The following is a 10,349-nucleotide window of genomic DNA, read 5'->3' on the forward strand; positions in this document are numbered from 1 at the left end:
TGGCTGTCAGGGCTAATATAAGGAAAGAATCAAATTACATAAGAAAATCAAACAAGGAAATGAATAAACATGGTATCAAAAAATTCAAAGGATGCATGACCACATTGATGAAGTTCAAAACTTTGCGCTAACCCTACATATTCGTAAAGAAGTAGAAGATGCTTAAAAATATATATGCGGTAGACACAAGTATACATACATATTCCCGAAGCTATTCTTGGCATATGCTCCACCCGCATGCCCAGCATACATAAAAAGAGATCCAGAATGCTTAAGTGAGACCTGAAAGAAAACTATTTCCCGCATGAGCAGCATAAAAACACCTATAAGATATAAATTTTAACAACTGGAGAAACAAACACAAAAAGAGAGTATGACAAGATAACCCAGCTACAGCGATAACCAAGGTAGTGAAAATGGTGACTGCATCTTTATAAATATCCAACTTGCTAGTGTATTGTTTTGATGAAGGAACGAGAATTGTAAGGTAAACTAAACCTGAAATCTGCATCGTTCAAGAAAAACGTACCTTCCCAATAAAAAGAATCAACAGAAATTAAATTCGCAAAACATCAAAAGCCAATCAAGCTTGAGTCCTACCTCCATTGTAGCCAAGTCTTTGGACACCATCTCTATCATCCTTGACCTAATCTGAAAAACCATACTACCATTCATGAATCGCTTCTCTTAAGCATCATGAACCACAGAAGAAAGAGATGTTGGAGAGATCGCTACCTCCTGATCAGACTTCTCATTCTCAAATTTTGGGTAGAAAGTAGCCCTTACTTGGGCTCTGGAAAATGTTGAGTTGTCTACAGTAAAGTTTTCCAATAAATTATCCTTGAATAATTTACTTAAATTAGCATTCTTTTGCTCATTTGATGTTTTTTCAGCTTCAATTGTTGGGGGTCCAGACACTGTTCCATATGCTTTGGGTTTCCAGATGACTTTTTGATTCTGTACAGGTGACTGGGTTGCTAATCCAATGCTCCCAACTTGAAGAGATACCACTGGAGCACTAGACTGTGCAACACCTTCACTAATATCCAAGGAATTTAGACGGTTGGTAATGGCTCCAGTAGTTGCAGCAGATACAGGTTCGCCATTTGAAGACGAGCCTGTTTCCCTGTTGGAACTTGGCCTCACTTGCCATCTTTTCTCTTTATGACCACCCCTTCTCTGCATTTCCGAAATTAAAGTGATTAAATTAAATCCAAATCCTAGATGCACTTACAGACACATAATATGACAAAAAAAGGTAGAACAAGATTGACGGAAATGATACTCCACAACTATCTTCTTCTTTTTTGATTTTGCACCGGGTGTCCGAGTCTCTTTGAGCCCCGACTAATCCCGGGGGTGCGCAGGCCCTCGGCAAGGAGTTTCCCGCAAGTGCACCACGGTTAATTCAGGTTTTACCCAGTCCGATGGCCCTCAGAAATTGTTTGCACCCAGTGGGTTTCGAACTTGAGACCTTGAAAGGGAGCAAACCCCAAGGCTCAAGTCAATTGCCACCAGGCCAACCCCTGAGGGTTACTCCACCACTATCTTAGACCCTCCTAAATAATCAAACAACGAACACAGCTATACTGCACAAGAAGCTCGCAATATAAGGTGATGGTGATGATGGCACAAAGATAAACTAGTACCAAAAAAAAATTGTGACACCACTGCCATAGTTTGGATTTTTTAACTCGTCAAGAAATTACCAAGATTTTGACAGTACAAGCGAACCACAAGTAAAAGAAGGGTTTCTTATTTTTGGTGACTATAAAAGCACAGAACATAAACAAAGATTCAAAACAGAATATGAAAAAGAGAGAAAATAAAAATAGAACACACTTTGCAGGTTTGTTTAGCGTTCCTTCCTAGTTCCTATCCACTACTAGCGGTATGATTTCCATTCTCAAGAAACTATCGGATTTCTTTCCCTTAATGGCAATTATTGATAGATATGGAAACAACAGCTAAGCCTCAACTTGACCTGTACGAGCCTAGTGCTTCATATTCTGTTTGTTAAAGTAGATACGCCTGAAACAGGTCCATGAATACACTATTGGAGAAAGCAATGAACGGCAATAATAAGTACAGAGCTGTCAGTGAGGTAAGAATCATTCAACACCAAATTATGCAATGCAAAGACAGTTTTCCGGTGTTGGCTATCTAGTTAGAGAAGTGATCCTTAGGCTTTTGTTTTTGTGTTGCTCTAAATTTGCAGACATTGGTAATTTCTTGTTATATTTAATCAATAGTGGACTCCAAAGTACACTGCACACTAGTTTTTTACAAATAAGATTGAAACTTGGTGCCAATTAATCATCTTTTTCTAGATATATTTGAGCTTCAACGTGATAATTGATATTGAGCTTTTTTGACAGCATCATCAGGTGTAATAATTTTATTTTTCTTTCTAAATTTAATAAAAATGTCAGAATAACAACATCCAAGTTAATCAAAAACTCGCTCTTTTAAAATGCAATCTCATAACTGGAAATTGAAAAGCAAACGAAACCAAAATTAGAAGAAACAAGAAGGGGCAATATCAATATTAAAACTTGATCAACAACACAAGAAATAATTAACGATGTAAATACAACATGGTAATATACCTGATTGTTCGGCATGGGTGAAGAGAAGAGCGAGCTAGCGAACGTGAGAGAACGAGATTGAAAGAAGAGGAAGGTTCTAGAAGTAGTTGGAGAATGGAGTTTGGGGATGAAAGAGTAAACGATCCTATGCGATACCGACATTCAGTGCTAGAGAAAAGGAAGACTAAGCTAATATTTTATACAGAAACGGCGAGTAATTTCAGGGGGGAAGATTACCACCGCGTAGAGGCGGTCTCGAATCAATGGGTTCCAATAACTGAAGTAACACAGTTTTTAGCTTCTATTTTCAGGGTCGTTAGTAGAGGATTTGTACTTACTAGTCTTACTGTAGGCGGATTGCGCCTGTCCCTCGTATTAAGGAGAATCAACTTCTAAAAATGACATAAATGTGATGTATTTTTATAATATAAAAATTAATGCAAAATTGTAAATCCTGTTTAGCAATAAATTTAATGTCAATATATGGGGAAAAAATGCAAGTTCTAAAATTGTTATTTAGAGTGATCCGAACGAAAAAATTGGGACAACAAAAAACTACTTAGAAGGTGTTTGGATTGGCTTTTAAGTTGGTCAAATCAGCTTTTAAGTTTTTTTTAACTTTTTTCAGTGTTTGTCAAAGTCAAGAAGTACTTGAAATAAGTTAAAAAATATTTAAAACAAGCCAAAAATAATAGGTTGGGCAACCTCAACTTATTTTTTTTTGACTTAAAAGTTATTTTTGCTGAAAAATCACTTTTTTTAAGTCAATCCAAACGGGCTCTTGGAATTTAAAATATAAAGCTAGCAAAAAAGTACTTTTATAACTACAAATTTCTATGGAAAATCGTCCCTTTTGTAAAATATAATATGCTAAAACGTAAAGTGACATTAATTATTCCGTAATTTAATTTAAATTTTTCATTTTTTTTGTATTTAAAATAATAATTTATTCAACGTAGAATGCACTTATAAATGATAAAAAAGTCGATCATATTTCGTTAATATTTTTTGTATTTTTAATATAATATAGATATAGATTAAGAGATATTGCTACAGATTAGTACAAGATTATTTGATAATACATGAAGTGTCAATTATTAAGAAAAAAATTGTTCTTTTTTGGAGGTTGTTCTGTTTTAAAATTTCATACAATTTGATAAACATTTTTATTTTTTGTAGCAATTTCCTTTTGATTATGTCCCGTCGGTTTTACATTAATTTACCAAAGTGGGTATGGTTCTTGTAACTTCTTGTATGTAGAGAGTTCAAATATTTGAATTTAAAATATAAGGGTACTGCATGATTTCCATTATACAAATTGTTCAAATGTTTGAGTCATAAGGTGTTATAATTTACTCAAAACAAAAAATATTTCGATGTCATGTATAAGTTAATGAGAAGGCAATGTTGATTGAGAAAAGGTGGACGAATATTTAATAAACGAGAACCCGAATTTTTTGTTTGAATAAAGAAACAACAAAATTGTGAAATTGTGATGACCTGCCTTACTAAGCTAGGTAAACATTTCCGCCGTCAATTTATACTCATGTTCCCTTCCTTACTGTTCTTCTAGGCTTATACTATCTTGTCTGGCACAGTAACAATATAAAAGTGTAAATAAAATTTTCTGTATGAAAACTTTTAAAATATTTTGTGATGTAACTTTATTATTAGAGTAATTTTATTTTCAAAAACATGTACTCCAGTAGTTTAACTATTTAACCTTTACTCGATTGTGTCATTCATTTAAGAAATGGGAAACAAACGAGCGAAAAATTGGTCGAGTATTTCATGAGGTTATATTGCTACCGGCAATAATTTCAAAACGAGAAATTTTTTATTACCGTGCAGGGAAAGAAGAAAATGTTTATTGAAACAGTAGTAAACAGCAGTAGCAATTTCATGATTATTTTTAGGAACAAATGAACAAAGGAAGAGGACATTGCTAGTTTAAAAATTATATATATATAAAATAAAAAAATAAAAAGAGTACATTGCTAGTTACTTTGATGGCCATGCGTGGTAAGTGTGGTTTCACATTTTGAGAAGCAAATATCAAGTACGTAAAAGTAAACCATCATTATCCTAGATAATCAATCTTATTCCATCAATTTTTCATGATTCTCATACTCTTTTGACATCAGCGGGGGAAGATATTAGTTTTCCAACATTCAATACACCACAAAAAAAGAACACTAGAAATAGTTCGTCATTATTCCAAACTTTCTTGGACCTTTTTATAAACAACAAAAATGTTAATGAAAAAGGAAAGGATAAGAAGTCGCAAAAATATGCCAATGTTACTGAAAGGCTCTGTAATTTTTCTCCTATCAACTGAACCCAGCCTAATCAAAACCATATAACGAGACTCAGCTTAAGGCTAGGCGTTCAATTGGGGTGCTTATATCTGTGATCTTGTAATAAATAGATCTGAGACTACATAAAAGTGTGTTAAACTCATCTTTACTGTAACTATTTCCTCCTAGGTAATCTATGCTTCGTATTATTCACAAAGCTAGGAAGGAACCACTGTGGCCATATAGATAATGGACATTTAAGGTAATTTGGCTGCAAACTGCAGGTGGTCAAGCTAGTCTATAAAGTCCTCTTTATCAGAATTGACTAGTGTAGATGCATTCTCTTCATCAGTGGAAACATCACTCATAATTGTATCTTGTATATCTCCGTCATCTTTATTTATGCGAGATTGGTCTGCTTCTGGTTCTGTGGCAAGAGGTCCTTGAGGATTCCCAAAGACAGTGCTAAATATCTGTCTATGGCATTCATCACAAAAGTAAAAATAAGTGAAATGACCCTCATATAAGAGCCTATGTACCATTGCATCTGGTAGGACTCGCTGCAAAAAATCACTTGTGGATGGTGGTACCACCATATCTTCCATCCCCTAATAAATTGAAAAGTTTAATTACTCACGAGATCGAGAAACATGTTGATATATATATGTGCATTAATAATGAGGAATAATCTTTAGTAAGGGGAATAGAAGAAGTATCACAAAGAAGAGGATGATAGACCCCATCTAAAGAATATATACAGGTAAGAAAGAAGGGATGAACCAACCTGCCATACATGTATTTGACCAAGGAATCCACTCAAGATATCTTCTGTTTGACCGTATAGAGACTTAATCCAATGCAGAATACCTTTTCCAGGGCGTTTTCTCTGCACTTTGAGGTCTGCAGGGCTAAAACCCCAATTTGAAACCTGTAAGACAGCTTCCTCCACAAATGGCTTTGCATTCACTTGCCGCACCGATTCTTCTAGATCTCTCTGCCAGAACTCTTCAAACAATGGGTGTTCCACCAGAGCTTTATCCTGGAAAAATATGACATTCAGTTAATTGACCTGATAATATAAATCTGTCAAAACTATTCAACCACAATCTCAATGTATAACAACGTTTTTTGTAACTATAAATAGAGAGACCAGCAAACTTTGGTAATGATTTCATTTCTGTTTGAAAACTTTATTTCCAATTCATGAATCTAATAACATAATAATATGTGCACAGTCAACTTTGAGATGTTACCGTTGTTACACTATCCCATAGTTTTCTGACAAGAATCAAGGTTACTCACTCTAATTCCCAGTGACAAGGAAAGCCGTGTTTCGATCTGGCCATGGACTCCACACAGGAAGCTTCTACGGTAAAAATAAGGAAGTAATCTGGGAAACTTCCTAGCTAACGTATACATGACTTTCTTCTTTGTTGTCCATCTTTTCCACATTTTATTCTTCTCCTCCTTGGTCATTTTTGGTTCATATGGATTAACCATTGGAGCAACCATGACTGCACCTGCAAATTCAATCAGCACTTAGATTCAGCTGAGAGGATATGAAGAGAACCTAAATTTTGTTTTGCATCTCAAGTGCACCAGAATAAAGTATATATGGGGCTTTTGAAATCTTTGTCGTAAGCCTTAGGTGCAATGAAGTGATTGAAGAACCCTAGGGACCCAGAATCAAGAAAGAGCAACATCAGTATCTTGAGGACCTTTTTTCACCCACTGTAGACAACCAGTGACATTTCCAACTCCACAAGTATGTTTTAGGCCTTCATAGCACTTTAGTTTAATGAGCTCTATGCTAATTTGCACACTGTTTCACTCATTTGACAAGATTCATAGACTTTGGCAATACATCATTTCTTTGGGAATTGTTATGTCCACTTGGCGTTGAAAAGAAGCTATGGAGTTGTAAAGTCTCCGGCTGTCTGTGATAAGCTGTCAAACATTGAGTGTGACAGCAGCCACCTAGATGTCTCTATAAGTCAGTTGCAGGATGATTAAAGATCCTTGCATGCGCACTTGAGATGAGAATGACATACTGTCAACAAAAGCAAAGTCAAAGACCACCGTACCTGCAATCCTGTCAGGAATGTATTTAAGGGCAGCCCAAGCATGCATACTTCCACCAGAGAATCCCACCACCCAGAATTTGTCAGTAACATTGATAGCATATGACAAGTGTAGCATATCCATGGCTGATGATTCAAGGTTCCTAGAAGGATGAGGATCGCTTTCCCCGAATCCTGGAAGGTCATATGTTACCAAGCGAACCCCATACTCTTGCAGAAGAGAAGTCTTAATGCCGGGTATTCCTGCTTGTTTTGAGAAGGCAACAAACACACCCCATTAATGCATATGAAAATGCTTGTACAAAGGACTTTCAAAATAAACCACTTTTACCTATGTTTGAAGTGAAAATAGAACGAACAGGGAGAAGGTAAGTAAATAAGCAGGGTGACCTTTTTTGATTAGGAAGTGAACTGATGGGGTTGCACATATTGCCGAAAAAGCTATTCCATCTCCTCAAAGGTAATTTGATTTACTACACCAATAATCAGAACCAACCAATCCTTTCACTCTTTCTATTGGTCTCCCCTTCCCTTGAACCATACAGAATGTTAATTGGAAAGGTTTTCAGGTTAAGGTTCAGTACAATACCTGCAAGACGGGACGAGACGAAAGAATGTGGGGCAATCATAGAAAATCTAGCCTGCTCAGCCGAAACACCTTGCTGATGATAAGCAAAATGTCTACCATCTGGGAGCAAAATTCGACTAGCATTTGGAGGATGTACATACACTTTCTTGACCAATGGATTTGGAGATATATCATCACTACTTACAATCAGTACTGCAGATTAGCTTCTGTTAGTAATATTATAAAAGAGAGGCATAGAAAAGGAGAAATAGCAGTCAGTCTTGAAAACATGAGGATATTTGCAAAAACTAGTGAATTTGATCAACAACAATGAACGATATCAAGTTATCAACCCACTCTAAAATTACAATTTTCACAAATTCTATTGGACCAGTGAGAGGAACTCGACTTTTTCTGTTCTCCACAATTACAGTGAGCATTATAATTTTAATAGGAAAAGAGACGTGAAGCTCAAGCAGTAATCATGCACAATATTTCAAGACACATTGCAAGTATGAATTGGTTGCAGCACCTCAATCTGTGCGTAGGTTGCGAATGGCCAATTTTCCTACTGCATAAGCTCAGATGTTAAAAGTTTAAAGAAGAAGCTGTATCTGTCTGATTTATGCAGACACTCCTTTCTCCATCCACATATATCAGACTCCATGAGCATAGTTTCTGCAGATTATTGATCAATAAGTTTCATTTTTATTCCTCTTATAACAGCCTACTTTGTTAATCAACTAGATTACTTGTGCTCCGGAACACAAGAACTCGCTTCCAAGTCAGGATGAAGATTTTATTAAATGCCCTAGACAATGTTGCAGGATTGACCAAAAAGCAGAGAATGAATCAACAAGGCAATATTAATCATTCTAAAAGCACCATCAATTGAATACCACAGTTATACAAACTTGTTCAAAACATTTCTGACGAGCGAAGACTATAACAATCAACCGAGATAAATCAATTCCTGTAAGGTTAAGAATGCAATTCTTTTTTCCTTTTTTTTTGGTCATCTATGAGAATTCAAGAAAAAGACGGTTTCTAACTGCAATCTTAATAAATACTGAGATTCAAACTCGTATATTACAGTTCTAACAGTCGCCAAGGTTTGTCCTCTTGAGACCAATATTAACCTGTCGTAAAACCATCCTCAGAGCCAAAATGACAATATATCAGTTACCAGATAACAAGCAACACCATATTGCATAGCCTAATTTCAAACTAGTCCGTATATAAGAAATATATGCGATCATAGTATAAATTTCCCTAGTTTAAGTTAATACGTTACTTCAAAATCAACATTACTAAAATCATCTCATGCTCATATTTGAAATTGTGTAAGCTCTTGAAAGGCAGAGAAAGTTTTCCAAAATGGATTTAAGTAACATACATTGCGACTTTACGGATTCTTCTAACTACTAAGTGACCTGATTGTGTAAAATATTTTTTACAGTTTTAGTGCACAGAACTTAAACTCTACCAAAATTCATTCTACATTCTCTCAAAAGCAAGCCATAAAAACTAAATTCAAGTACCTGAAAAAGCAATAAATAAGACAAAAAATATCACACTCCAAGCATGAGCCGGATCACGATCTTCCGGCAAGTATTCATTCAGAAAACTCAACCTCCGGCAAAGTTTATAACACGGCGCTCCAACTTTCCTCACGAGTACCGAATCCTCTCTGATCACACTCTGCTTCAACACATCCCTCACCCCTTTCCCGAACTCCACACTCATCTCCGCAAATCCTTTAGCAAACTCCACCGCATGAAATTTCCAGTTCTCAGCTTCATTACCTGCCGCCGCCGCTGCCTTAGCCACACCAATTCCGCCACCGACGGCGGAGTAGCTCGAATTGTACCGGATTTCGGTGTCTATGCCTTCTCTCCATGACTCGTTGACTTCAGACATGGAAAATTCCGTTTCAAAAACCGAATCGAAATTCTTCAACAGCGTAAACTGTAAGCTATTGCTCTTTCTCTTCTCTCACTATATACATATACACGTGCATATGTATGTATAGATTCCTGTATTTTGTACAAGAATATGTATAATTCTACTACCTTTGCGTGTATTTATATTAAAGTTAAATTTATGAACAAATCTGCATGTATCTCTATCTATGAGAAATGCGTATATCACTATTGTGTTTGTATATGTGAATTGTGTTGAAGCTTTTTTGGCTTTGAGGTTTAAGTGAAGGGAAGAAGGGCCAAAGTGTAATTAGAGGAAAGTATAGGGGGCAGTAGGTAGAGGTTATTGGGTAGATAAAGGGCTGAGATTTTGCCACGTAAGGAAAGAGCGGCGTCAGAGATAGTGGAGTGGAGTGAGGTAGTGACAATGGTGGTTGCGTAGTGGTGGGGACGTGTGGTTTTATCGAGACTTGAGAGAGTAACGAACGTTACCGGTATTTGCCGGTAAACTTTTGTTTTTTTCCCTTTTCTTTATTCTCTATGTTTCCGTGAAAACATTGTCGTATCATTTTTAGATTTTTGATATAGAAGCTATTTTGTTTTCTTTTATAAGTGAAGGTGTTTGATAAAACTTTTATAAAGAAAAAAAAATATTTTTGAATAGTTATAGTTTTTGAGAAACAGAGAAAAAATATTTTCTCTTTAAAAGTATTTTTGAGAAAAATATATTTTTTAAAATACTTTTTAAAAGTTTGGACAAATACTAATTAATGTTCATAAACGTTTTATTTAGCCAAACACAAATTATTTCTTAGTTAGCTAAACACAAACTATTTCTCACTAAAAATATTATTTTAAAAAATACTTTTTAAAATAAGTTAATTTTAGAAGCT

At 35.5% G+C, this 10,349-nt stretch overlaps 2 protein-coding genes across 2 annotated transcripts in view; both read right to left on the reverse strand.

Moving 5' to 3' along the window:
* LOC107811332 (tRNA ligase 1) overlaps window positions 1–2,938 on the reverse strand; it is a 36,435-nt gene extending 33,497 nt beyond the window's left edge. The window contains exons 1-4 of the mRNA XM_075222052.1: window positions 2,610–2,938; window positions 736–1,179; window positions 601–651; window positions 200–282 (exon numbers count right to left, since the gene is read on the reverse strand). Of these exons, the coding sequence (XP_075078153.1) occupies window positions 200–282; window positions 601–651; window positions 736–1,179; window positions 2,610–2,750 (719 nt within the window). The 5' untranslated portion in view covers window positions 2,751–2,938. The remainder of the gene's footprint in view (window positions 1–199; window positions 283–600; window positions 652–735; window positions 1,180–2,609) is intronic.
* A 1,840-nt stretch (window positions 2,939–4,778) lies between these two features.
* On the reverse strand, window positions 4,779–9,888 carry LOC107783111 (uncharacterized). Its single transcript, XM_016604083.2, has 6 exons — window positions 9,076–9,888; window positions 7,556–7,747; window positions 6,970–7,209; window positions 6,188–6,405; window positions 5,670–5,924; window positions 4,779–5,493 (listed from the first exon to the last, which is right to left on the reverse strand). The coding sequence occupies exons 1-6, from the start codon at window positions 9,452–9,454 to the stop codon at window positions 5,179–5,181; spliced, it is 1,599 nt and encodes a 532-aa protein (XP_016459569.1). The 5' UTR covers window positions 9,455–9,888; the 3' UTR covers window positions 4,779–5,178.
* Window positions 9,889–10,349: the final 461 nt, after the last annotated feature.

This window comes from Nicotiana tabacum, chromosome 9, assembly GCF_000715075.1.
Source record: "Nicotiana tabacum cultivar K326 chromosome 9, ASM71507v2, whole genome shotgun sequence".
NCBI lineage: Eukaryota > Viridiplantae > Streptophyta > Magnoliopsida > Solanales > Solanaceae > Nicotiana > Nicotiana tabacum.

Excerpts from the sequence above, each read along its gene's own strand:
- LOC107783111 (XM_016604083.2), bottom strand. The coding sequence starts at position 9,454 with ATGTCTGAAGTCAACGAGTCATGGAGAGAAGGCATAGACACCGAAATC. Across the intron at positions 7,210-7,555 it reads CGTCTCGTCCCGTCTTGCAG|GAATACCCGGCATTAAGACT; the intron begins GTATTGTACTGA and ends CAAAACAAGCAG. Across the intron at positions 5,925-6,187 it reads CCTTGTCACTGGGAATTAGA|GATAAAGCTCTGGTGGAACA; the intron begins GTGAGTAACCTT and ends ATATTTTTCCAG.